This window comes from Aspergillus campestris (genome assembly GCF_002847485.1).
Source record: "Aspergillus campestris IBT 28561 chromosome Unknown P168scaffold_8, whole genome shotgun sequence".
In the NCBI taxonomy this organism is placed as follows: domain Eukaryota; kingdom Fungi; phylum Ascomycota; class Eurotiomycetes; order Eurotiales; family Aspergillaceae; genus Aspergillus; species Aspergillus campestris.
In genome coordinates this window covers 1,455,871-1,481,851 of record NW_020194343.1, presented here as the reverse complement: position 1 = coordinate 1,481,851, position 25,981 = coordinate 1,455,871, and the positions used below count along the sequence as shown (strand labels likewise).

The 25,981-nt window shown below is 52.6% G+C and overlaps 10 protein-coding genes across 10 annotated transcripts; 4 read left to right on the top strand and 6 right to left on the bottom strand.

Annotated features, from left to right (window-relative positions):
* The first annotated feature begins 62 nt into the window (after positions 1-62).
* On the top strand, positions 63-1,573 carry P168DRAFT_291519 (haloacid dehalogenase superfamily protein). Its single transcript, XM_024837421.1, has 2 exons — positions 63-546; positions 600-1,573. Exons 1-2 carry the CDS (start codon positions 527-529, stop codon positions 1,462-1,464), a joined length of 885 nt encoding a protein of 294 aa, XP_024691994.1. The 5' UTR covers positions 63-526; the 3' UTR covers positions 1,465-1,573.
* A 965-nt stretch (positions 1,574-2,538) lies between these two features.
* P168DRAFT_283141 (uncharacterized protein) lies at positions 2,539-5,021 on the bottom strand (the record flags this gene model as incomplete). The annotated part of the gene is made up of 4 exons (XM_024836027.1): positions 2,539-3,426; positions 3,494-4,064; positions 4,125-4,838; positions 4,894-5,021. 4 exons carry the CDS (start codon positions 5,019-5,021, stop codon positions 2,539-2,541), a joined length of 2,301 nt encoding a protein of 766 aa, XP_024691993.1.
* Positions 5,022-5,880: 859 nt separating this feature from the next.
* P168DRAFT_255694 (uncharacterized protein) lies at positions 5,881-7,634 on the bottom strand. The gene is made up of 4 exons (XM_024834479.1): positions 7,375-7,634; positions 7,245-7,307; positions 6,324-7,192; positions 5,881-6,263 (listed from the first exon to the last, which is right to left on the bottom strand). Exons 1-4 carry the CDS (start codon positions 7,557-7,559, stop codon positions 6,103-6,105), a joined length of 1,278 nt encoding a protein of 425 aa, XP_024691992.1. The 5' UTR covers positions 7,560-7,634; the 3' UTR covers positions 5,881-6,102.
* Positions 7,635-8,269: 635 nt separating this feature from the next.
* P168DRAFT_255690 (nucleoporin FG repeat-containing protein) lies at positions 8,270-10,109 on the top strand. The gene is made up of 3 exons (XM_024834478.1): positions 8,270-8,465; positions 8,545-8,958; positions 9,024-10,109. The coding sequence occupies exons 1-3, from the start codon at positions 8,407-8,409 to the stop codon at positions 9,970-9,972; spliced, it is 1,422 nt and encodes a 473-aa protein (XP_024691991.1). The 5' UTR covers positions 8,270-8,406; the 3' UTR covers positions 9,973-10,109.
* Positions 10,110-10,597: 488 nt separating this feature from the next.
* P168DRAFT_255686 (TauD/TfdA dioxygenase family protein) lies at positions 10,598-12,374 on the top strand. The gene is made up of 4 exons (XM_024834477.1): positions 10,598-11,346; positions 11,404-11,523; positions 11,582-12,022; positions 12,095-12,374. The coding sequence occupies exons 1-4, from the start codon at positions 10,894-10,896 to the stop codon at positions 12,272-12,274; spliced, it is 1,194 nt and encodes a 397-aa protein (XP_024691990.1). The 5' UTR covers positions 10,598-10,893; the 3' UTR covers positions 12,275-12,374.
* A 295-nt stretch (positions 12,375-12,669) lies between these two features.
* P168DRAFT_346034 (uncharacterized protein) lies at positions 12,670-15,091 on the top strand (the record flags this gene model as incomplete). Its single annotated transcript, XM_024841871.1, has 2 exons — positions 12,670-13,200; positions 13,259-15,091. 2 exons carry the CDS (start codon positions 12,670-12,672, stop codon positions 15,068-15,070), a joined length of 2,343 nt encoding a protein of 780 aa, XP_024691989.1. The 3' UTR covers positions 15,071-15,091.
* A 40-nt stretch (positions 15,092-15,131) lies between these two features.
* P168DRAFT_305675 (Cpn10-domain-containing protein) lies at positions 15,132-17,781 on the bottom strand. The gene is made up of 8 exons (XM_024838953.1): positions 17,614-17,781; positions 17,500-17,552; positions 16,699-17,438; positions 16,397-16,435; positions 16,127-16,185; positions 15,752-15,976; positions 15,605-15,663; positions 15,132-15,544 (listed from the first exon to the last, which is right to left on the bottom strand). The coding sequence occupies exons 1-8, from the start codon at positions 17,752-17,754 to the stop codon at positions 15,520-15,522; spliced, it is 1,341 nt and encodes a 446-aa protein (XP_024691988.1). The 5' UTR covers positions 17,755-17,781; the 3' UTR covers positions 15,132-15,519.
* A 1,123-nt stretch (positions 17,782-18,904) lies between these two features.
* P168DRAFT_271516 (MFS general substrate transporter) lies at positions 18,905-21,015 on the bottom strand (the record flags this gene model as incomplete). The annotated part of the gene is made up of 8 exons (XM_024835272.1): positions 18,905-18,993; positions 19,047-19,315; positions 19,373-19,528; positions 19,591-20,255; positions 20,314-20,571; positions 20,628-20,680; positions 20,732-20,812; positions 20,866-21,015. The coding sequence occupies 8 exons, from the start codon at positions 21,013-21,015 to the stop codon at positions 18,952-18,954; spliced, it is 1,674 nt and encodes a 557-aa protein (XP_024691987.1). The 3' UTR covers positions 18,905-18,951.
* A 524-nt stretch (positions 21,016-21,539) lies between these two features.
* P168DRAFT_305673 (uncharacterized protein) lies at positions 21,540-23,185 on the bottom strand (the record flags this gene model as incomplete). The annotated part of the gene is made up of 6 exons (XM_024838952.1): positions 21,540-21,740; positions 21,797-22,155; positions 22,207-22,346; positions 22,396-23,015; positions 23,068-23,106; positions 23,171-23,185. The coding sequence occupies 5 exons, from the start codon at positions 23,183-23,185 to the stop codon at positions 21,809-21,811; spliced, it is 1,161 nt and encodes a 386-aa protein (XP_024691986.1). The 3' UTR covers positions 21,540-21,740; positions 21,797-21,808.
* An 874-nt stretch (positions 23,186-24,059) lies between these two features.
* On the bottom strand, positions 24,060-25,932 carry P168DRAFT_305672 (Zn(II)2Cys6 transcription factor domain-containing protein). Its single transcript, XM_024838951.1, has 4 exons — positions 25,661-25,932; positions 25,278-25,566; positions 25,050-25,226; positions 24,060-24,990 (listed from the first exon to the last, which is right to left on the bottom strand). The coding sequence occupies exons 1-4, from the start codon at positions 25,802-25,804 to the stop codon at positions 24,110-24,112; spliced, it is 1,491 nt and encodes a 496-aa protein (XP_024691985.1). The 5' UTR covers positions 25,805-25,932; the 3' UTR covers positions 24,060-24,109.
* Between the last annotated feature and the right edge of the window lie 49 nt (positions 25,933-25,981).

Below are 25,981 nucleotides of genomic sequence, written 5' to 3'. Positions count from 1 at the left end.
CCTTGTTTCATCTCCTCTTTGCTTTCTCATCGGACGGTTCTCCTCGTTCCTGTGTTGCCTTCAAGAATATACCACGGAAGATGACGTCGGTCCGTAACCAGCCCCTCTGTCCATTGTTTGGGAGACATGCAGAGTCCAGGGAAATGAAGGCACACCGGAGATTTCAGGGTCGATCTCTGCGTCGTCATCACAGTAATTGACTAGAACAAGAAGGCAGAGAAGAGAAAGAAAGAGAAAAGAAACAAAGAAAGAAAGACGAGGTCGGATGCCGCTAAGCCCGGAAAGGGAATTGTAGTAGCCTCAGGAATATGGGGACAGCCCCAGGCACATTCAGGCAGCGTCCACGATCAGGCGGCTATCAGGCCACCAGGCCACCAGGCCACCAGGCTACTAGGCCGCCAATCCGAGGATGCGGGGACGTGCAATTTCGCGCGATATCCATATATCCACCATTGCTGCACGACTCTCGCTCTACACCCCACGCAGATTGTTCAATTGATACCATTTCATCCCTATTCCCGTTACAATGGCAGGCCCAACTAGAGAGCAAGTCTCCCGCTCATATCCCTCTCGGCCATCCCCCCGCTAACCCCTCCCAGATTTCCCCGCGTGCGGGCATGCCTCTTCGACATGGACGGCCTGTTGATCGACTCCGAAGACAAGTACACCGCGATCACCAATACCGTCCTGCAGGAGTACGGGAAGCCCACGCTCCCGTGGTCCATCAAGGCCCAGCTCCAGGGCCGCCCGCAGCCAGAAGCCAGCCGGATCTTCCACCACTGGGCCCAACTCCCCATTACTCCCGACGAATACGCCGCCAAGACAGCGGCCCTGCAATCGAAGTTCTTCCCGGAATCGCAGCCCCTGCCCGGCGTGCGAACGCTCCTCGCCAAGCTCCTCTCAACGCAGAGCACCGACCGCCCCGTACACATCGCGCTCGCGACATCCTCCCACAGCAAAAACTACCAGCTGAAGACCGACCATCTGCAGGATGTGTTCTCACAGATCCCGGCCTCACAGCGCGTGCTGGGCGATGACCCCCGCATCGGGAAGGGGCGCGGGAAACCGCTCCCGGATATCTATCTGCTCGCGCTGGAGACCATCAACACCAACTTGCGCGAGCGCGGCGAGCCGGAGATCACGCCGGAAGAGTGCCTCGTGTTCGAGGACGCCGTGCCGGGAGTGGAAGCGGGGCGACGTGCGGGCATGCGCGTGGTGTGGTGTCCCCACCCGGGTTTGCTGGAGTCGTACAAGGGTCGGGAGGCTGAAGTCCTGGCCGGTCTGACGGGGGAGCACAAGGAGGAAGAAAAGACGGCGCCGGAGAAGGAGGCCGATGAGTTGATCGCTGGGAGGCTACACTCGCGCGGGGCGGGCAAGCTCGGGGAAATGAATGACGGGTGGGGCGATCTCTTTTCCACCCTGGAGGACTTTCCTTATGCGAAATATGGCATTCGTCCGGTATAATTTGGTGGCTTTCTGTGACCGTATAGAGAGATCGGTTCTACGAGGGAAGGTCATACACGACTGTGATGATAGAAATTTATGTCAATGAAGAAGCAATACCCTGAGAGTACATTACGTTCCGCTGTCAAGTGGAAGTCTCCAATTCTTCCTACGATACTATAGAAGTCATCTACGAGTATACTACACTACACATCTGCACGCTGTTCAGTGCCCTTCGATGAGGATCTGACATTTCATTATTTACTATTCCCAAATCCTGCCATAAGCTTATTAGTTACATCGCGACCCTTCCCCAACATTCAATTCGCCACACGAAGGGGTGAAAAAAGGGCCAAAAGACCACGTGTCGCACCAAGGACTTGGAACCAGTTTCTGAAAGCAAAGACCTCCAAATCGAACCACTCATCCTGTCCCGGCGGGGGCTCAAAAGAGCTACACTGGTTTCCTCGACCAAACCGCCAACGTTGTGGGGAACAAAGAAAAACAGATAGAAGTACATGAAAGAAAAGAAAAATAGAGAAGTACAAGTGTCGCACTGGGGGTATCGTAGTTGCATAACAAGACAATCGGCACTTCAAAGGCAACCAAGGATCCGTACCATCCATCCAGTGGGGGCTCGAACGAGCTACACCAAACTCCATCGGGGCTTGTCATTAAGACAGCGTGTGAAAAGACCAAGGACAAAGGAAACACATATCGAGTGTCGCACTGATTCGACGATGGTGGAACGGCGCACCGAACAGTGGGGGCTCAAGAGAGCTACACAAATATTCACCGGGGCTTGTCATTGAGACAGCGTGTGAAAAGACCAAGGACAAAGGAAACACATATCGAGAGTGTCGCACTGATTCAACAAGGGTGGGACAACGCACCAACCAGTGGGGGCTCAAAGGAGCTACACCCTGACATTCCTTGCCAAACCGCCAAAGCAGTGAAAGGGTAACAATAGAAGACACGAAAACGAAACAAAGAAAGAAACATATTTGTTCAAAGGAAAAACAGAACCTCGTAGGATCAAGACCGCATGGCATAATGTCGATCGTAATTGCCGACCAACAGCCAGTCAATGTCATCCTAGCACCTTCTCTTATCGGAGCTGGAACCGCTGCCAAAGCCCGCATCAGAGGCCTGGCGTTTATGACCACGAACACTGTGGGGGGTGCTCGGAGTACGGCTGTGAGTACGAGCGGACAGCGAGGCCACGGCGGTCGCGCAGCCATAACCAACAGGTCCGACAAAGAGCGGACTCGGAGACCTCGTTTCCTGGCTCACCATGTCGCCATTGCCGTTGATCAAATTGTTCTGGACCATTGGAGCACGAGCATGAGGCGCCGGTTGAGTGTTCACTGGCAAGCCACCCAGAGGATGGTAGGCGGCATGCTGGGCAGGCGCCCTGTAGCCACCATTTGGCATCGCCTGGGTCTCAGTTGGTGCGTGAGTAGCAGGAGTCATGGGGTGGTTTGCAGGATAGCGGTGCACGGTAGGAGCGTGGGTTGCCATGTTAGGCGCGCGTGATGAGATTTGACCGCGTTGTGAGCCAATACGACGAGCTTGGCTTCTGGTCATGACGCCGGACGTTTGAGTCGGGGCAGGGGACGTCTGAAGGGGGGTAGGAGTCGTTCTGATTGGGATACTCTGGTTTCCCCTTCGGCTGTTCTTCTTGTCATGGCTGTTCGCCTGCTCGTTCTGAAGCAGCTCCTTCCCGAGGGTCATGTACTCGCCTTTGCGGCGGTTGAGTTGTTTGTTGGACACAATGCGTTTCATGGATCCCACTGGATCATCGACCAAGGAAGCGGTGTAGTTGGGATCCAGGACATGCTTGACGATGGTCTTGTTGACTTCTAGACCAGTCATAATCAATGAGATCCTTTGGCCAAACGTTCCGATCGCCTCGCCGCCTCGGTACTTATCGGTAACACCACCAAGCAGAGGTCCCTGTCGATGACGGAGCAGAGTAAGATCCTAGGGTTATGTCAGTGAGGGGTCATGGCCACGGTGGCAGGGTGGTGAAGGGGTGTTTGGAACTTACCAACAAAGTCCAGCATGCCGCCTCGAGCCGAGCATCAGAGTACTTGCCCTGTACAAATGGTCTTTTCATGGCCTGGCTGTCTTCTGCATACACGAGGCTCTTCATCGCGTTGAGCAGGGCCTTCACAATCGCGCGCTTCTGCTGATCGGTGGTCGGGATCGTGCGATCGCGCAGGGTTTGAAGCTCGGGGTGTACGACGCACATAGCCTCAAGAGCCTCTCTGGAATTCTGGTAAATGGTTTGGGTATCCGCACCCGAGTTTTCCGGGTCCAACAGCTCTTCAATGTCAGGCACGAAGTTAGGAATCTGACAAGGGCCGACCACGAGTCCTCCCTCCGTTTTCATGGAACCCATTGCAGGACGACCCACCGCTGGCACTGGAGGGTGGAACGCCAGGCGTTTGTCCGAGTGGTCGCCATGAACCTCATACTGGAGAACTGGCGACTGCGATATTTCGGAGAAGACGTCGTCCGTCTGTTGTGGATGGGGGAAGTCACTAGCACGGCGGCATCTCATCTCATTCCTATTCACTGCGGTGACCTGAGTACTCTCGCTATGGGGGGTGATATTCCTGGGCGACACGTTAATGAAAAGGGCGGATTGGGAGAAGGAAAAAAATATGGACACTTACACGCCAGCGTTTTCTTCCGCATTGTCGGGCTTCGCATGCATTGTAGACCCCGGATGGTCGTTAGCGGACGTTTGAGACCGTGGTGTGATCTGATCGGGTGCATCCACGCTGCCCTGCGACGCTTGAGTGTTGACCATGACATTATTCTGAGATGAAGGAGAAATCTGGTCCTGGTTGTTCTGTGGAAGCTGATGAGCAGGAATCGCCTGGTCGTTCGCTCCCATGTGTGGGTTGGGAGGAGTCTGGGGGTGGGTGGGAGTAGAGACGTGATTGTAACCCTGAGAAGAGATGAGTTGATGATCTAGGCGAGGTGTTGGCTGAGAGACCCGCTGAGGAACCTGCCGAGAAACCTGCTGAGCCGGCTGAGGATGCTGAGGATGCTGCTGAATAGCCTGCTGAGGGTACTGCTGAGGGTATTGTTGATGGTACTGTTGATGGTACGGCTGAGGGTACTGCTGAAGATACTGCTGCGGATACTGCTGAACAGCCTGTTGAGGATAGTACTGGGGAAACTGTTGGACTGCCTGCGGAGGATACTGCGGAGGAATTTGCACACCCGGGATGTCCTGCGATGCAGACATCATCTGGCCAGGAAACGGCACAGCCAAAGCGTCCTCAACGGTGGGAGCCGCCTCAAACTCATCAAAGTAATTCTGGAACAGGTTCTCAGGCGAGACGTCGGGAGGGAGGAGATTCTGCAGACCAGCCCAGTCGCTATACTCCTGTTAGTTTCTAGCTCACAAGACAGCAGGGTATGGTGGAAACTCACATATCTGCATTGAACGAGTTGCCAGGTCCCCAAGTATCGGGAGATAGATCCTTATCTATCTCTTGCTCAGCCAGTTGGTAAAGTCCAAACTGGTCAAGCTCGCTCAAATCGTCACCGGATGAAGCCATCTCGACTGCCAACCCCGGGAACTTGGACTTGAACACGGCTTTTGAGCTTTATTGTAGATAAAGATATGACAAAGGACTGTTTGTGAGATGGAAAGTGATGCCTTTCAATGGTGGAACAAGTGGAGTGGATGTTGAGGATGCACAATGATGCCTTTCAATGAAGGAACAAGTGGAATGGACGTGGGGGATGCACGATGATGAGGAAATGATCATGGAGAATGAAGATTGTGAATGAGTGGGACGGAGAGATATGTAGAGAAGAGAAAGAAAGAGATGAAGAGAAAGTCACAGTTAGAAGGGTTATTTATACAACAGAACACATGATCTCTCTGGATGCACTGTGGTGTGAAGCCCAGAACATGGAGGTTCATGACTTCGCAAGTTCAGTAGCAGTTGGTCTTGCTATGTCGTTGTTTGCGAAGGAATTGGGTGTATTTCATGGTCAGAGGCAGACACTCCCAGACCATCCGTAACTTGACCAACAAAACTGCCGTAAAGTTGAGTGCTGCCTAAATAGGAAAGTCATAGTTCGATTCACATTGTTTGCTTCAGTGGTTCCATGGTTCCATCAAACCCCCGGGGCAGATGAGCCCCGAATCAAGGCCCCGGCCCGAGCCAACTTGCATTCACTCGCCCCCGTGCCAATCACCGGGTTCCTGGATCAGGCAGCTGGGCCGGTCATCGGTATCCCGATGAAGATATCGGCAGGCCCAGCCCCCCCATCACGGACAATCCAGGTATCACAATTTGAATGGCCATCGCCCCACTGTATTGTTGTTCGGCCAATCAATAGCGGTCGACGCATGAACAATGGGGATGTCCAGCCACCAGATCAGTCTGCATGGAGGGTGCAGCTGGGGGGAAATGTCGTCAGAGCTCCCATCCGCCGTAAGCCAACTTGACCAGAGTACCCAGTGATGGGACTTGAGGACAGGTGGCTGGTTTGGGGCCCAAGAATCGGGCTCTTGGTGGAAAGAAAACTTGTAACTTCATACTCCCCACTGAGGCTCGGAGATAACGGGACGGGCCGTGCAGATCGGGCACGTGGCAACCGGGATGGATGCATGGAGTATACGATACCTCAATCATTTTCGGCACCGCCATCAAGGAATGGCATAGACCACACTTTGACAGTATTATCATTTCGCATTGGCTTGTCATCATCAAAATCAGTGTGTCGTTGCCCTGATCCCGTAGCAGCAACCGTCCCCATCGGATGCATTACGGTACTGCCGACAGCGTCTGGTCCATAGTTAGTACAAAAGACAATAGTTATCCCCCGCTCGATAGGAGGGCACTGACCATCGTGAACCTGCCACGCCCATTGAGGCTTCTGAGCGCCAGCTGTATGGGTGGGATCCCGCCACACTCTCATATATCCGTCCGTCCCTCCGGCCCAGACTTCATGCGACTCTCCCTGGTGAGTGGGCACGATGTCCATCTTCATGCGTTGGTTCGTAAGGGTCTGACGGCCTTCCAGCCATCCTAGCATCTGCCCTGTGACTCGGATATCGTATATCAAGACCCCGTCGCTCTTCCGCTCGGCAATGTACAGATACCGACCGCAAGGACTCCACAGCAACTGCGTGACTCCGCGACCGCCGATGTGGGGATCGGCCTCGGTCTTCGCAATGCTAAAGGTGCCCAGGGACTGACCTGACCCGTTCGAATCATAGAGCCCGATGTGCCGGGAGAAGGTGCCCGCGGCGAGGACACCACCTCCGGTTGGGTTGACCGCCAGAGCGGACACGATCCCTTTCATTCCCACACCTCCCCCAACAGCTTTTTTCCGCTTGCTGGGAATGGTCGGCATCCAGGAAACCGGTCCATCGTTGCCAGGACGAGAAACATCAAACAGACAGATCAGACTGTCGGAGCCGGTGATGAACTGCGTCCCGCTCAGCGTCGACGGATACTCAATAGAGTGGGGGGTGATGAAAGCCTCCGTGGTCGGGTTGACCAGGGAATATGTGGCCACCGTTGTCGGCACCAGAGCCGACGTGAGACGGATGGGGTGATCCCGCACCGTCGAGAGAAACAACGTCGTGGATGGCTCCTGGAGGGAGAAATAAGGGTAGATCGCTGTGGCATAGGTTGGCTCCGCTGAGGGGACCACTGAATATGGAGACAGCTGATGAGGTGATGGTCTATCCTCTAAGAGATCTGGGGGTCTATACAGATGCTGTCAGTTGCGAAGGACAAAAACAGGGGCATGGTGCTCACAGTATGTATGTCCTAATATGATGGTCTGCAGAGTCTGTCAACAGGCATGTGCCATCTGGAGACCTATTTGATAAGGGGCTTAGCTGACCGATAATCGTACAAAAAGCTGAAGACAGTAACGTTAACTTACCACGACACGTCCTTGACGTAATTTAGGGCAGGTTGGCTTTCATTTACCGTGCCCACGGGCTTTGGTAACTCCTGTGGGCCTTGACTGGATGACCGAAACTCTTTGCTCTCCCTTCCTCCCGTATGGCCACTCCCCGTTGAGGCCACACATATGGGAATAGGGTTGGACAGCTGGTCCTCAGTCATGGCTTCTCCTAGTCCCTCGAGATGGGTTCTCGCAGAAGGTAAGTCAAGGTCGAACCGTGAGGATTTACCTTTGACCTGAGCGGGCAAAGTGAGAGATTCTCCCAATATCTCGGACGTGATCCTTGCACTGAGAAGTAGTAGATGACCACTACCACCGCGAAAGGATACACGTCGTCACGGGTCCAGGTGTCCAGAAGCTTCGGTGTGGGAAGCCAACAAGAGCTCAGTGAGGTGTGAATATACAGAGGATGGAAAGAGAATGAAAAGATTTCAGGCCCTAGTGGAAAGGAAGGGAATGCGGGAAAGAACTATGAATGAACAGCCGTTGACTACACAGTTTGCTGAGATCACATTCACACCCTGGAACCAAGCTCAATCGCTTATGCAATCGTCGCCGAGCACTAGCTTCACCTGTAGCCGTCACAGCTCCCCCTTTCCAGTAGATAACAAGCAAATTACACGGGGCAAGAAGATCGAGGCGGAATTCTGATACAGATGAGGTTCAAAGAAGGTTCCAGTTGTATATCCGCCGTCTGGTCACGGGACTTAGGGTTTTGCCGGTTAGCGCTGGTTAGCGCGTTTACCGCGAGGGCATCTCGGAGGCGGAGAAACCAGCCCCATTAAGGACTAGTGTAGAGAAGCAACAGGGAAACAACTTCATCTCCGCTGTGGATTTGGTGTTGATGATGAGGATGTTTGCAGGTTGATACGGAGATTTCACTGATTGTATTTGTTTATTCTTTCTCCTGCACACTGACCTCAGCGAGTAAGATTAGGGTGTCTTTGACGAGTGCTGTGATACCTCCCTCCATTCCTGTCCGGTCTCTCATCCCTCACATTCCTCGTCATGTTTTCCGCAAAGCCTTCGGGGTTGGCGATTAATACCAACTCCGCCAACTCCTTGTTGTAAGTTCCCCCTTGCTGCAGATTGCTACTGCATAATTTTGCAACACAAACTGACCATATCTTTCGTGATTGCGATTAGTGGTGGGACCAATACACAGACTCCTGCTTCGACAGCCGCATCGGGAACCACAGGCGCACCAAGTCTCTTCGGAAACTCGAACACCCAGGCGAAACCAGCGGGCGGTCTTTTCGGGGGCGCCGGTAATACACAGCAGCAGCCTCAGTCTACGGGGTCCAACATGTTCTCCGGGCTGGGTGGGCAGCAGCAGAAGCCTGCCGGTGGAGGTCTATTCGGAGGTTCGACGACCACGACCACCTCACAACCTCAGGCCGGAGGTCTCTTTGGGGGTACCGCGGGCGCAGGGAATAATACCGCGGCGACGGGGACGACGGGTGGTGGACTTTTTGGCGGCGGTAACACCGCGACCCAGACACAGTCCAAGCCACTGTTTGGCGGCCTCGGTGGATCTACGACTACTGGCGGAGGACTCTTGTGAGTGATGATCATCTTGTTGCATTGTGCGAAGAACAATCCCGGTCTAATTTTCGCTCCCTTAGTGGAAATACGCAGCAGCAACAGCCCCAGCAGCAACAGCAGCAGGCTCAAAAACCCACCCTCTCTCTCTTCGGAAACCAGAACACCACCACACAACAGCCGACACAACAACCTGCCGCCGGGCCGACCGTGGTTCCCGGAGTCAAGGTCGATGTCACCAACTTGCTCCCCACCACCAAATTCGAAAGTTGCGCCGATGAGATCCGGTCGGAGGTAGAAAAATTCGACGATATCGTCTTGCTTCAAATGCGGATGTGCAATGAGGTCTCCAACATGCTCCCTTCCATCGCGGAACAAGGGGAATCGATCCCCAACGACGTGGATTTTGTCCAGAGCAAGCTGGAGACGATGCAGCACGCGCTGGAGAACGACGCCAGCGACATCGATCAGCTGCGCAGTCTCGTCTCGCGAGACGCCGCGGAAGCCCAGGTCGCATTCCGCGCCATCGATACCCTGAAACTGCCCCTGCAGTACCAATCCTCCGGCGCCTCCGGGTGGTGGTCCGCGCAGGACCAGAAACTGGCCACGCAACAGTCTATGCGGTCGACGCGGAAGAATACCCTGGCGCTGCCCGACGACGTGGAGAGCGACCCCTCGACGGCGAACACCATCAACGGGGTCCCCGTCAATCTGGTGGATTACTTCTCCCAGCGCACAGATGAGATGGGCTCGGTCCTGGACCGGTACACGCGGACTCTGAAGGAGATCGAAAACCACCTGCATGGGGTGGAGTCGACCCTCGAGCGCCAGATCCTCGAGTTTGTCTCATCACGCAGCCGCGACGGCACGGCGGCTGGTACCCCGAAATCTATGCTGAACGATCTGGCCGTGGTCCTGCAAGACGTGGAGATGGGCATCCTGGGCGTTGCCTCCCGGTTGGGAGGGGTGTCCGAGCAGGTGCAGGAGGTTGTTCTAGGGCCCCCGATCGGCGACAGTCGACTTCCGGCATAGAGCGGGACATAAAAGTACGAATAATTGGCATGATGGAATGCCTGGTGTTTGTTACTGTACATTTACCCTTCTGTCGTCTAGCATGATTGGGTCTGGCGTTTTGCATTCTTCTAATGAACCTGGGTTTTTTCTTTTTTTTTTTTTTTTTTACTATTTCTATTTTGCTACCTAGTTAGTACCCATGATATCTATTCTAGTATAAATAGGAGGATCTTCAAGGTAACGTGTTGCATCAGTATACGGTCAGTCATCCATTGCGTGATCGCACCTCATCTCATCTAATCCACTCGACCCCAGGTTCAACCCTGGTCACTCTTGGCTCAGATCGACCCGCAATGCGTCCTTGATCGGCTGGATCATTGAAGGTGGTCTGTCTACATCTTTTTGCTTTTTCCAGACCCCATATATGTAGATCATGGACGTACGCTGGTAGTGGACCTGCATAAGTATCTACGCTACCGGTTCACCGTTCTCTACCCCCCTCAGTTCTAGCAATTAAAACGTGAATCGACCATCAACGATTCGCCAGGAGCTAACTAACCCTGACCCCAGCTCGAGCTGAGCCATTTTCAATTCTTTCTGAGATGACGTGATTTCATCCAGTTCTCACCCGCGGGTCTCACTCCGTTTTCAGCATGACATATTGCTCCAGCTTGGGTGATTTGCCTCAGCGATGGTGCCATCTCCGTGGACTTCCGAGTTCGCTGTAGGCAAATGTGTTGGCTTTACAATCACAACGGTCTACTGATATGACTGGCACTACTCTGAAACTCATCGTACTGTCTGAGCGGATATAAAGCAAGAGACATCCCGGGGAACAATGGCCCATTGTCTCCGAAGGCATTCGTCCAAATCCACCCCTTTGTATTTTGTATAATCACCTTGGTATTATCTGATCCCTTTCAATTGACTGGATCAAATATGGCACCCTCCCTCGAGGCCCCAGTCCTCACTCAAGCCGACTCGGCGACCCGGGTCATCTTGAAGAACGACAGCTCCAAGAGCAACAAATTCCAGTACGAGCCAGGCCGCACTGCTGTCGAGCGTCATGATAACTACGCCTATGATGACCTCCTGCCCTCATTCCCAGATTTACATTGGAAGCCTCTAGAGGAAACCAGCTATGTGGATCGAGGCATTTCCGGAGACCCCCAATTCCGCAATCTTCTCCGAGACGCCACCGATATTTTTGACTACAACCCCAAGATCGGGACAGAGATTCATGGCGTTAACCTAGCGAAGCTGACCGAGGCCCAGAAAGATGATCTGGCTCGGCTGGTGGCTGTCCGGGGAGTGGTTTTCTTTCGAGATCAAGGTGATTTTGACATCGAAGCACAACGGGAGCTGGGAAAGCATATGGGAAGATTGCACAAGGTACGTTAGACTCAAATTAGACATTACTAGTAGTGGGAATTGTCTAACCAGACGCAGCATGCCACCACAGCGGTACCGAGAAAGGGCGGACTCGAAGACGTGCATGTTGTATTCACTGGGGACAATTCCGGTGATCAACGAGCCATGTTCACGCCCAGCTTCCTGTGGCACTCAGACGTAAGTGAATCAACCTGTCACTCAGACCCACTTCACTGAACTAATCACTCCTCCACAGGTGACATACGAAATACAACCACCATCCTACACATCACTGAAACTCCTGACGGGCCCACTGCGTGGGGGAGGCGGTGACACACTTTGGGCATCACAATATGCAGCCTACGACGCCCTCTCCCCCCACATGCAGACCTACCTGAAAGGGTTGACAGCGCTCCATTCTGCTGAGATGCAAGCGTCTGATTCGCGCGCCATTGGCCGCACCGTCCGCCGCGAACCCGTCACCACAGAGCATCCTCTTATTCGGACTAACCCGGTCACTGGCTGGAACAGCCTCTTCTTCAACCCAGGCTTCGTGACCAAGATCGTGGGGATTCCTAAGACTGAAAGCGATGTTATCCTGCGATACTTGACTGAAGTCATCGCCACGACGCAAGAGCTGCATGCCCGCTTCCAGTGGGGGAAGGGCGACGTAGCGATCTGGGATAATCGAACTACAGTATGTGATCATCTATCTAATCCTTCTGTACTTTTGCTTGCAGGGATATGTAGCTGACAAAAGATGATACAGACACATTCTGCTTCATATGGATTTGCTCCACACCGTCGTCACGCCGTTCGTGTCGCCTGCCATGCAGAGCGTCCTGTTCTGAAGGAAGACGGCACCTCGCAGGAAGAGGAGCACATTTCTCGGTATAACCTGCTGAGCGTCAACAAAGACGGTTCTCGTCAATCAAACTATAATGACTAGACGGGATAAAACTAGGTCCATGATGTAAATATGCTTTCTGAAGTGTGGTGTAGACACTGGTGTCTGCGCATATTTGGATATACAGTAATGGTGATACGACTATAATGAACTCTTTCGTGGAGCTTTTATACTTGAAGTATTTTAGGGTAAACACGATATCAAGAACGATAGCATAATCTTGTCGATATAAAATTGTGCCCCTGTGAAGGAATTATAAGCAGAACACGTGCAGGCCACCTAGTCGAAGAGATGTGATCTTGACCTCCCCATCTCTCACTGCTCCGAAATCTCATCCAGCTACATCGCAATGGAGGACTCCAATAAATATCAATTAGACTACGCCCGGTTTCATGCCACTAGCAGTCCACAAACCACTCTCCTTCCACACTCTCTCGATGAAGCGCACGAAATCTCTCCAAAAAGAGTCCTCCCCACAACCAGAGACTCTCTCTCGACTCACACAAGACATTCTCACAGCACAAGCATCCATCAACCGGGAAATTCGCGATGAGAAACTCAGTGTACAAAAGGACTGCGCACGGCTACTCTCATCTGCCATCCAAGGCACAAGTACAAAAGACTTAGAGGTCGACTGGGACGACTACCTACCCGCGTTCACCTTGAACGACAACCTCATACTAAAAAGACCGCTTCTCAGTGCCGGCACGGGAACTCCGACTCGTCCCAAGCAGCCATTACCAAATCCTGGGCGTGATTTGGACCCGTCGAACGAATATGTTCTCCGACTCGGTGAAGGCGATCTCCCAGACGGCCTACGAGCCAGCAGAGATATAGTGATGACGAAAGTCAAGAACGAAAAGCTTCATTGTTCCAAGGAGTCACTTAGACTGATTCAAAAGAGCACGGGCTCGGCAGGCCTTTCTCCCCAGGATCTACATGAGCTATGGGATACTGTGAAGGTTGAGGTAAGCTGCTGGACACCATGGACCCTTACGGTACTATACTAAAACGACTACGTGACAGGGAGAGCCTGCGAAACCAATATACACTCCTCTCGTCATATCCACAGCAAATGCTTTCCAGTTTGGAGGTCTATCGCCAGAGCCTCAGTGGTCCTTCATTTCTGTGTCCGATAAGGCAGACAGCTCTGTATCAAAGGCTCCTGAAACTGAGACCAGGGTAGAAAGTCCGCAACCATCACTGAGTGGCTCATCTAGCAGAAAACCACATAACTCACAATACCACAATGCAGGTGAGGATGGTCAAACAGCCCCCTGCGAAGAAAGTTCCCCTGCGAAGCGTTCGGTGTCAGTCGGTCTTTCTCTGTCCTGTACATCGGATGATGAGCATGATGGACAAGACGATCACAAATCTCAGGCCATGGGAAGCCAAGAGCATTCCGAGACAATGATAATCAACCTCGTTTCTCGTAATAACACACCATGCCCTGGGTCGCAAGAAGTAAGCACCATGGCCAACAACAGTGGGCAGCATGACGTCGCATTTCCATTCCACCCCGTAAATAATCCGAATCCGATCTCAGAACCCCAGCGAGAGGCGAGCCCGAGCCAGATCACAAATACAACAGTCACAGCCACCGAACATACTGGGACTTCGCAGTTGAAACGGAGACGCGACATCCAAGGCGACCGCACGAAGAGACCAAAATTGCAACGAGAACGTGCTCTATCTACTCAAAAACCTACTACATCTTCATTTACAACCCTGGGCTCATTGTCCACGTTCATGGAAACAAGGAGCAGGGCTAAACGCCACATAGCGAAAAGCGCATACTTCTCGAATAAGTCCAGCGATATCTCACACGTTCAGAAGGACCCCGTCCCTGAGAACACGCCCGTCCCCCAGAAACCATCCCATGATCACCACATTACCATCTCAAGTCAACTCACAACGCAAGTCCCCCAATGTAGCAGCCATCATCACGCACCACCCATCCTCTTCCTCTCAACCGCACTCCTCAAGAGCCACCTCCAACTAGTCCAAAGTCTCGAAAGGGCAGAAGAACGCCCCGTCATCATCTACAGAGACTACAACAACAACATCGAACAAACACCGAAGCCCGCACCCACTCAGACAAACCAACCCATTCCCCCAAAAGAAGCAGACATCATCATTTCACCAACAACTAGCATAATCCTCACCACCTCGCAAGCCACAACCCAGCGATACCTCCCAGGCCACAGACTGCACCCTCACATCACCAGCAGTAGCAACAACAGCAACAGCATCAAAGAAACTATCAACTCCCCACTCCGCGAACAAATCTTCCTCCTCGCACCGCGCTACGAACACATCTACATCCTCATAACCCACACCACACCCCCACCCGCACAAAATACAAACCCCAACCGCAACCACCAGCAATGGACAGCCGACGAGCAAATACTATCCAACCTGGCATCCCTAGCAGCCTTTTGCGCGTCCCTTGCCCCGCACGTCACGGTGCAGCCGTTGATTATCCCATCGGGGACGGAAACCGTTGCACGCTGGGTACTAGCTCTCGCGAAGAGACACGCCATTGCGTTCCCGGAGGGCCATCAGGGTCTGGACAGCGTGGAAGAGACGTGTTGGGAGGTTTTTCTACGTCGCGTTGGATTGAATCCTTACGCTGCGAGGGCCGTGTTGGGTTCGTTGGAGGGGAGTGCCGGTACTGGAGGGGGAGGGGGGCTCTCAGGGTTATTGGAGATGCCAGAACAGAATCAACGGGTCTTTAATGAATTGATAGGCGAGAGGGTCTTTGAACGGATGGATGGAATACTGGGGAAGGACTGGCAGTGTGACTGGGCGTTGAATTTCGGGGATAGTCAGGCTTGAGATACGAAATTATACTATTTTTATCACCCTGTCGAGGTTGATAAACATGCGGATAGCTTTTGGGCGGTCTCAGAGGGGAGATTATCATGTCCAATTACTACCTCCATCACATATACCGTGATGCGGTAGAAGCTCGGATTAAAAATACATCAAAGAATATGCAAAAGAGAATCACAGATCGTTTCACGCTTTATGTAGACACAGATGCGAGGAAAGCAAACATTAGGCCAAGGAGAAAGACGCGCGTATGTCGACGATAGTCCAAACAATTCGTCGCGAATCTCGCAGTGGATTTGTTTTTATGCGTTTTGTGGTTTTTTTGTATTGTTGGTTTGGGAGGACAGGACTGAGTGTCACTGTCTGTATGGTATTATACAGGTCTTCGAGGCGGCGATAGTTCAGGCCTGGTGGAGAGAAGGCAGAATATCATACGAGCTAATGGAATATATTTATTCCCTGAGCTTGGCCAGGATCCTAGACGGTGTTAGCAACAGGAATACAACGGGAAAAGATCAAAAAGAGAAGAAAACATACTCAGAGTCACGGAAGAGAGTGTACTCCTCCTCGCCGACCTTGATGGAGCTGCCACCGAACTACAGAAACTATTAGCAACTTCATTCCCGATGCGTCGGGTAGCCAAATGAGGCTATCCCGGAGAGAAAAAAAGGCATCAAAACATACCTGAGGAATCAGGACGAGATCACCAACGGCAACACCCATGGGCAGACGTTGACCATCAGCCTTGATGGCACCGGGGCCAACGGCGAGGACCTTGGCCTCGTTCTGCTCCTTGACGCTGCTCTCGGGCAGGAAGATGCCGGAGGCAGTCTTGGTCTCGGGCTTGACGCGCTGGACCAGGACGCGGTCCAGGAGGGGAGCGAGGTTCTTGACGTTGCGGAGGAAAGACTATAACGATTGGGAGAATAAGTCAGCGATTGAACTTAACTGGGAATGCTTGTGTCATCGCAAAGCGCGAGACCGGGATGGGAGCTCCTGGGAAGAGCGCGAAAAAGTTCAATGGGAGCTCCCATGAACGTAAGTATCACAATGACATACCATTTTGAGTATAAGAGTGATTAACTGAGGACTAAGCTCAAGGACGTCGAGGAAAAAGACTGGGGAATAGAAGGATGGAGGAATGAAGGTGAGGTTGAAGTGGAGAGAAAGAGAAGAAAAGGCGGAAGAGAAGAAAGAGCTGGGGAAAGACCGGAGAAATTTCCAGAATGCCAAGACCGGCTGCTCCGGCCGAGGGTATCAACTCTCTTGTGTCTAGGTGTACTTCTACAATCTACACTACATTACACTTCCATTTACACGCACACTTACATATCTTAAGACTTAGAATGTTGCTGCTGATGGTGAAAGCTACGGTGGTTCAATCCCAGCGGTCAATCCTGAATGATGGCCCTACACAGCTCATTAAGATCGTCCAGCTCCGTCTCTCCGGCTGACATCACTCACCCACACCGCAGCAGAACCCCAGTCAAGCAATCGAATGTCATTTTGAACTCCATGATATCAGTCCCTTCCCGAAGCTCGTACCATAGGTATTATAGAAGTTACAACCAAATGATGAACAGAACCCGTCTACCACCGTCTCCCGCGTCCCCGCCCGCCCCCATATCCACCACCCCCTCCGAATCCCATTTGGGGTTGTCCACCACCCGGTCCTCCAAATCCAGGTTGTCCGGGTGGTCCGCCGCCGCCGCCGCCCTGGCCGCCCATCATCGCCTGCGCTTGCTGCATGAAGGTCATCGGGTCCATGGAGGCGGGATCCATCCCCTGCGCCATCATCCCCGTCAGCATACCCTGCATCATGTCGGGCGGCATATCGGGCATGCCAGGCATCCCCGGCATCGGCGGTGGCCCGCTGCCGGGGCCAGGACCGCCGGGCCCCGGTTGAGGACCACCGGGCATCGGGGGCAGTCCCATGGTCAAGAAGCTCTGCATATCGTCCAACTGTTTGCGTTGGTCTCCCACCTCCTTCCGCAACTCCTGTTGTTTCAACACGTAGCTAGCCCAGGTGAACTCGTCGAAGCCGTAGTTGAAGTAATCCGAAATGTCCGACCCCGGCCGTCGCCACGGCTTATCATCCTCCGGGAAGTCCGTATCCATATCCGTCAATAAGATCGGTTTGCCGGTACTCGGATGGATGGGGTTCGCATGGACGTCGATCGTGGACGCGTGGACCGGCGGGTAGGCCGAGCCGGGTTTCTGCGCTACGGCCGGGGTCCTGGCCTGGACGGGCGCCGGGGTCACCGAGTCGACCTTCGGGGTAGTAACGGAAGGGGTGGCTTGCTTGGGGATGGGCGTCGAATCGACCGACGGACGTTGTGATTCTCGTAAGTTCGCATGACGGGGGTGCGACCTAGAGGCGGTTGTTAGTAGGCGCGATGCGCGCAAACCAAGGACGAAACATCAGAGCTTACACCTCGACTGGGGGCGCATCCGGCGGCGCCTCTGTAATAATGTTGAAATCATCCTAGAAGAAGACATAAGCCAGAGCCCTCACCACTGAGAAAGGACCGAAATGGGGAAAGTACATCGTCCTCTTCGACCTCTATTTCTTCCTCGTCGCCCTCGTTGGCCTGCGCATCGGTCGGGGCATTTTGCCCGGCATTCTGGGACTGCGTTACCGGCACAGAGTCCGCAGGATCATAAAAATCATCTTCGTCCTCGTCCATGGTTCTTTATTCCGTGGTGAAGCAACTGGATGGAAGAGAAGAGGAGGTCAAAAGGTTGGAGGAAACCGTCGGCGGTTGTTGACCGCGATAGTCGAGTTTGTTCTGTTTGCACCCGATGCTTTTATCTCTGCTGGTAAACTCGACCAGGATGAATTGAGTCTCTTGATAGAAAGGGATTCCAGTCTATGTCAAGAGATTATATATACATGCTGTCGTATTGAAGCTAGAATTACTTATGAATCAAATTGTTATGGCGTTCTGGGGTTTGAGTGGTAATAAATGTCAATTCTTCGGTGATATATATCTGGAAATCATCACGTCTGAATATACATCGTCCAGCCATTTCAAATTTGCCTTCACTTTGGAAAGTACACAAGTCAAACTAAACAACAGATCAATACACTATACTATATCATGAGAGCATCAACCGCAGCGTCTCCCCCTCCACAATGAGCTCTACGACTTGTCGGTACCACGTCATGACAGCCTGCGCCTCCTCATGGGTAAAAGCCCTCTCATTGTCCTGCATCCTGAAACAATGGCTCTGCACGTCCTTGAAAGCCTCCAACATGATCGCGTAGTCAACACAAATGGTGACCTAACTCATGGCCATCACGATCCAGCGCATATGGTCCTACTAATCTGTCGCAGGCTCAAACAGCCGAAAGAGGAAGAGCGTCGTGGCTGCGCTAGTCGCCCGATCAACGCCAAGGGACCGATAGATCTCACCCAGACTGACGGTGCCGTTCTCGGTGATCTCCCAAAAAAGAGACTGTGTGTCCTTGAGGACACCGTGGACGCGCGTGTCGGATCCGAACCAGGACCGGAATGGCAGGAAGTTTCATTGATGGTTTGAGGATCGTCCATGTCGACGTTTCGGCCAGTCAGCAGATAGTCGTAGGTTTGGGCTGTGAAAGGCAGGAGAGGGAAATCAGAGTGAGGTCTACGATGAGGTACATGTGAATCCCACGTCAAGAAAACCATCATATTGAGCATTACCAATCTAGTCCAGACCCAAACAGAACTGCGTCTCCCTCGTCCCTCCATATCCAAGAGACGTCCTGGGTATGCGAGTGTTTATCCTTCAATCGCTACGTAGAAGACCATCATAGAGATCGAGAGATAAAAAATAAATAAAATGCCCATCTCTCCCTCTCTCCCCGTGAAATGCACAGCTTTCAACAAACAGTCGGATCACTACGCTGTGATGGCCACCGCATCTTTAAACAACTTCCGTTGCTATAGTCGAGCGTTAGCAAGGCCGCGGCATTTGACCGAGGAGGAGCACTCACAGTGAAAGAGACCGAAACCACCAAGCTGACAGCTGCCCCGACATACACCGGGATGAAGACCTTCTGCAAAGCACCGACAATCACGCCAATGCAGCTGGCTCGCAGCTCTCCTGGCAGGGACTGAAAGTATGTGCCGCTGGTACCGGAGATCGCCTGCTGCAGTTCAAAGCGAGAGACGTGGGGGATCAAGGCAGTAAGACCGGATACAGCGTCGTTGATGAAGACGGCTCCCGCGATGGCCAGGCCAAAAGCAATGCCGCCTAGTTGCCCTGTTTCTTGGTCAGCGCAGCTCGGCTTATTTCTTGCCCGGCTGGGAGTTAACCTACCCAGCATCATGAAGCTGATTCCGTAGGCCATCTCAGCGGGAGGGATGACGGCTTGAATCACAGCGTAGCCGGCCTGGACAAAGCAGCCGGTGCCGATGCCGATAAGAATTTCATAGCCGTAGATGTTCGCTTCGGGAGTATCGGGTTGGATGCGAGCTGTGCAGGGTTAGGGCTTAGGACATAGAGTGAGTCGATAAGAGGAAACCAATGGAACTCACAGAGCAAGACACCACCGATCACAGTCAGGACACTGCCGAAGATATACCACGGCTGGAAGTAGCTGAAGCGGGACATAAGATGCCCATTGGCGAGAATAGCGGCACTGAGCACGAAGATCAATGGCAACAGGCGCACAGCAGCCTTGATCGCGTCGTCGCCCCTGGTAAACTGGAAGTATAAGGGCACGTAGTAGATAGGTATGAATGCGGCGGTGTTGACAGCGGACGCGCAGATAAAGAGGAAGACCGCATTGAGGTTGCGCAGGAATTGGCAGGGAAAAATGCGAGACCCCAGGCTGGTGAAGATGGTCAGACCCTGCTGGACGCCAAATAAGATGAAAAGCACGCCCGACACGACAAAGAGCGCGATGGTCGGTCCGCTGTTCCACGGGTAAAGGGCACCGCCGAAGTTGACCGCCATGATGAGGGTGATAATGGCTCCGATGCTGAGGATGGTCCCTAACACGTCGAATTCGCGTAGCAGCGAGGTCATCTTAGATCCGCTGCGTGGCTTGAAAGACGGGATGAGAAAAAGATAGACTGGGGCAAAGAGGCCGGACACGCAGATATTGATATAAAAGGCCCAGCGCCATGTCGCTGGCGATTCCACGAAAGCGCCTCCAACAACGGGGCCCAAGACGGTCCCAACCCCCCAAACGAGGCCCCTACGCAACTGTCAGTCTGGTGCAACATGGTGTCTGGTCTTTGTCTGGGCTTACCTACACAAAGCTCAAATAACCCGGCCGCTCACGCTCAGAGGTGTTGACGGACAGTAGAGTCATGACTCCGAGGTACATGCCGTTTCCTCCCATACCAGCCAAGACACGTCCGACAATGAGAGAATCCATGTTCGGCGCCGCGCCGCAAAGTGCCGAGCCGCCGTTGAACACGATAGATGAAATAATATAGAGCCATTTGGCGTCGAAGAGACCGTAGAACCTACCGAATGGAAGCACGACTGCCGCTCCACCGAGGAGGAACCTGTTGGAACCGATTAACTGGGGCTTTTATTCTGGCGAGATGGTCTAGGATCGTACCCAACAGAAAGCCAGGGAAGTTTGACGACGTCTCCAAATCTGTTTACTGCCGACTAGAGCTCAATTAGCCAGCCAACTTGCACATCGCCGTATATAGTTCCTACCGGAGTAATGTCGGCCACCACCGTGTTGTCCAAGGAGTACAAGAAAATGCTCGACAGGATACTGATCACGACGAGGAACCACTGCAAGCTGTCAGTATATGTGCGCACTCTAATGACCTCTTCGAAAACCTCACCAAAGGGTTATGCAGCTGTCGCGGCGAGGCATCTGGGTCTGCCGCATCGGCTGAATCTTCTCCTGGGACCTTTCCTTCCAGTTCGGAGAGATGGCGGTGGTCATCGATTGCCTCCTGAGACTTGTCGAGGGATGAGGGTGTGGACGACATTGCAAATCGTAGTGATCTAAAATTTCAATGACTAGACACTGCAGAAGACCGACTGCAATCGACCCAGCATCGAGGCAATAAGTACGCGCGACGAAGCGACGAGACGGGTGCCCAAGCTATAACTAAGCCTTCGAGAGCTTAGAAATCAGGTCGCTGAATAATTGCGAGCAGGGAATGGACTGGGTCATGTCTGTCTTTTTTTCTCATTCTCAATAGAGTAACAAGCGTGTGTTAGTTTGTGGTTTTGTTGGGCTTCCTCCTTGGTCTGTCTGAGTGAACTATTCTCGGGGTTCCCAAAAAGGAAGTTCGCCGAGCCCTAATATGAGGCCCCAGGCACCAATCGTTCCGTTCGGAAGGATGGACCACTGATGACTGGGTCATCTTATGAAGTTGAAAGAAAATGCTTCTAGCTGCTGGACGAGTGAATCACATTGTTATGTGTTTTGAGACCCCTTGAAATGTTTCTATGTGTTTTTAACTCTTTGTCTGGGATGAACTAGTACGTCATAGGAGCCATGGAAGACCGATAAAGTCCCAATGAATGCCCATGTATTCTACCCAATGAAAGACACGCGCGGATACAAGCAGGTGTTTTGGACATTTGACAACGAGGAGTTAGCATTGTGGACAAGCAAAGCGTTATCTGCCGATGTGGAACTCATGCTACCCGTGGCTCTCAACCTGACACGAGCGTGACGGTCGGAAATGAGTAGCGCGACTGCGCTCTGGCGATCCATCTGATGAGTATTCGAGCAAATATCAAATCAGAGGTAGAACATACCATGGGTTATGATCAGTCATGGTTTTGCAAATCGATTCGGGTCTTAATGCAGCCGTGAGCACCACGCGGCAAGGACGAACAGATACTCATGAGTGGACCGCGGACACCCTCGACTCCCCACTCCTTCGGTACTAAGCAGAGTAGGTATCTGCGTTTTGCGCCCGTACTGTTTTCGGTATAGTCAGAGTCCGAAACGAAGCTCATGTCAGTTTGGCCTGAACCATTTGTTGTAGAGCTTATCCAAACCGCTTCATAGGATTTCAACAGCCGACCTCTACGAATATGCCAGGTTTGATCATCCTTTGGGCGAATATCTTCAAGAAAAGGGAAAACCGAATTCACCGAAGGCATAGAAAAAGCTATGGGGTATTAATTGATATCTATAGATAGTGAAACGGGGGGGAACTAACCGTCAGGGCGGAAATGTACTCGCAGAATTATCAAGTCCAATGATTCATCTTCGAGAGATTGGAAGAGCGCATCCACAGCTGCTGTTGGATTGAGCCCAGTAGTCTTTTCAAGATGATCACGGAAGTCTAGGTTTTTGGCCCTGGTTGAACTTTAGCTTCCTGTCAATGGTACTGCCTCGTGTTGCCTACCGTTCAAATATCTGTTGCTCAACCATGGCCTGTTCATTTTCCGAGATTTTCTTCAAAGAGCGTGGTGGACGAAAATTGACCAAGTAAGGCATGACTGGAGAGAACGTATATGAATGGGAAAAGTCATATAAGACCGTATCATGGAAATCCCCTGGTAGCCTGAAATGATCATCTCGTACATCGCCATGTGTGATCCCGAGTCTGTGTAATACCAAAAGGCGGCGGATACGGTCATGGAAGAGACTATGATAGTATTCCAATTCAAAGCCACTGAGGAGTCCAAGAATATTCAGCCGATTCCAAATCCCACAGGTATCGTCACTGTGAGCTGCTAGAATTCGTCGTGAGGCAAGTTTTGGCCTGATGGGTTCGAGGACAATAGCCCGAGGATTAATAAAGCCGTAAGTGAACCTTGATCTTCCAAGATCAGTGATAACACCGTGAAACTCGGGATAATATATCCTTTCAGAGCTTGTACACGACATCTCAATGCAGTGGTATGCTCGAGCTTCATTGGTATACGGGTCAAGTTCATCTTTTACCTCCTTAACCTTCTTAGGTATGCGGGATGGAAAGCGTCGGAGCTGGATTTGTGCATCCTTTTCGGTGTATTCAGAGAACTTTATCTGTTATCAGCTATCTCCCGAAAGAATCTGTTTCTCACCTACTTACTACTTTAGCAACGTATTTGGGTAGATATGTCTCTTGGTGCTGAATGGAAAGCCATAGGACTTGATTCTGATCTTGGCTGGAGCGCAGATTGGTACCCACTGACCTTCCCAACATCCATTTTCGTTGCGGAAGAAAAGGTCTAAAGTTCTGCTTATCCTCATGTACTGCATTCATCTGATCTGACCGGGGCCATTGAAAGAAAAATTCCTCAGTCCATGACTTGTCACTCATGCCGCCCGTTGTCAGTTAGACGGCGAGTAAGAGAAGTAGGTAACAGTTCCTTTGGAGACGAGACCTGCGAATTGTACCGGTATATCGTAATTCGTACCCCACTTCTTAGCCCACCCTACCGGGACTAGGCCTTGATAGTACTAGTTTTGGGCATTTGGGGTTGATGATCCTCTCGGCGGGTCACGACTAACAAGCTTCTGGGAGTATCACGGACTTTGGGTCAATATGTAAGACCTTGCTATCGCAGCGAACTATTTGATCATAGGAAAGACCGATAAGCTTGAGAAAGAAGTACGGATCCAGGTCATAACCAACCACAGATGACCCTTGGGAGATAGAGACAAAGTACCGTGGGCCACTATGTAGTTCGTCTCGTCAGCACTCTTCCAAGTCGCCGAGTCTACATACTCATCCTTTTTCAATGTTAGCCTTGTGGGAGCCTTTGAGAGCGCCTTCTATGTGGTCGCCCTACGCTTCTGCTGGCATCTGACAGGATGATCTATTGGAAGAAACCCTGAATTTCCTGTTTGGGCGATCCCGAGGCTTGGTCATCGAGCATTTGTCAGCTCACATAATGCGCCCAGCTTAATGCAGCACTACTAAGCCCAGCCTATGCCCTGTTGGGATATTCGCCGATCGAGATCCTAAGTCCCAATGAGGAAATTGATACTTTATACTCCAATGGGGAAAAGATCATCCGCGCTGAAACTACACGATAGAGAATCAGAGAAGATCAGGGGGTAGGTGGAGAGATAGGTAAACAACGTGGAAACATGGTCATCATTAAGTCTCATAAACGGGAAGGATAATGTCAAGCGATCCCCGGATTCTTAGCGGCGAAAAATTGCAATATCGCCTGTAAGGCACTATCGATATCCGAGGCGGCACGGCCTAGCCGGATGATCATCGACTTGATCCGGGCCTTGCGGGCCTCGCTGCCCGTGATCTGGCTGGCGTTACCAGCGCGCATCAGCAGCGCCCTAAAATTCCGGATCTGCAGTTTCAAAAGCACGCGGATGACGTGGATCTGCTCCTCGCTGGTGTACATGGCCTGGAGGTCGGTCGAGAATAGCTCGGGGTTGCAGTTAGCCTTGCTCGCCGGGCCTCGCGAGGAGATGCAATACAGCTCTCCCGAGCGCTCGATTGAGGGTAGCGAGTCGGAGCTGGCCGACGAAGACCGGCCGCTGGAATCACTGAGCCCGGAGATGCGCTCGGTGTCCTTTTGGAGGCGCTTGTGGATGCACTCGAACATTTCGGTCAGGCGGTCACAGATGATTACCAGGACGGTGTGGATGGTGGGGAGGAACTTGCAGCGCACGCAGTCCAGGGGCTTGCAGCACTGGGCGATGATCCATTTCTGGAGCTGCAGCACCTGGTTCAGAGGCAGTGTTGTGATGCGGAAGTCGTCGTCGTCCAGTTGCTGGACCACGCGCACGGCGTTGGACATGCAGGGACACTCGTCGTTCTTGGCCCAAGCTGTGGGGGAATCCGTCGCAGAATCCATCATGGGCTCCGCCGTCGGCGCAGGGGGACTGAGATTGGGGAGCTCGTCCATCAACAGGTCACGGATGGCAGGCTCCGCAGCGGGCTCAGTGGTGGCAATTAGGGAATCGAATGAGAAGCCGTCCGACACGCTTAGCCCCGGCATCGACACGGATGGCGGCGTGGGAGGTTTCTGGGCTTGCTGGTACACTTTTCCAATTAGCCAGGTAGTTCTACACCCGTCGGACGCAGTCACTCGATGTACGTACATGTATGTAGATCAACCGGGGTGGATACCGCACCATGGTGCAGATCACCGGAATCGTACGCGTCATGATTTCGTAGGTTGAAGGCGCTCACTATATCGGTCGCCTTGATCTGGGGATTCGCCCGGCTGAGCGCGTCGACATCCAACAGAAGATGGGACATGTCATTGTCAAAGTCCACTGCTGCGTATTAGCAATCTACCCGACCTCGTGTGGGCGAGAGCAACGTACTGTCAAACATGAAATCCCCCTGCGGTCCAGTATTTCGAATCCGGCTTGCGTCGGGGTCTTCACCCTCCTGCCGACTCGACGACTTAGGGGGATTGGGCGGCTCATGCACCGTATTCAACGCGGGGAGTGCTGAGGCCCCTCTGATTCGACTGGTCCGTGAAGTCGCCGTACTGGAGACGGACCAGTCGTTCCTGTGGCTGCCATGCTTTGCCTGGCTGGAGGGAAACACACAGGCGATAGAATTGGCTCTGCATCTGTCGCAGTCCCCGATGCGGCCGCTACATCGCAGCTATCGGGAATCGTGAGTGGGAGTCGAATGGATGGCGACGCGAAAAACAGCCCCGATGTTGGGCAAAAAAGGTACCACTTTTCATAGCGCTCACCTTTCGTGTCTGACATGATAAACACGCTGGCCGTCGCCCTAGACGCATACGGCTCTTGTCCCGGTTTGAATTCGCACCGCGCGACGCAACCTGCTCCATTTCCGTCTCCCCATCGGCGCTGGGGCGTTTCAACGTGATGAACATGGTTTCGAATCGGAGCTCGCGGACAGACACTCGCAGCAGCCGGACCCAGAACCAACACCACCAACAGCGGGTAATCGTATACCCAAGACCTTTTTGTTTTTGCCGTTGCCGGTCATCGCGGTGGTGGTCAAGGGAGGCGGGGGGCGATCCTCGTTTCGATTTGATTTGACGCGATTC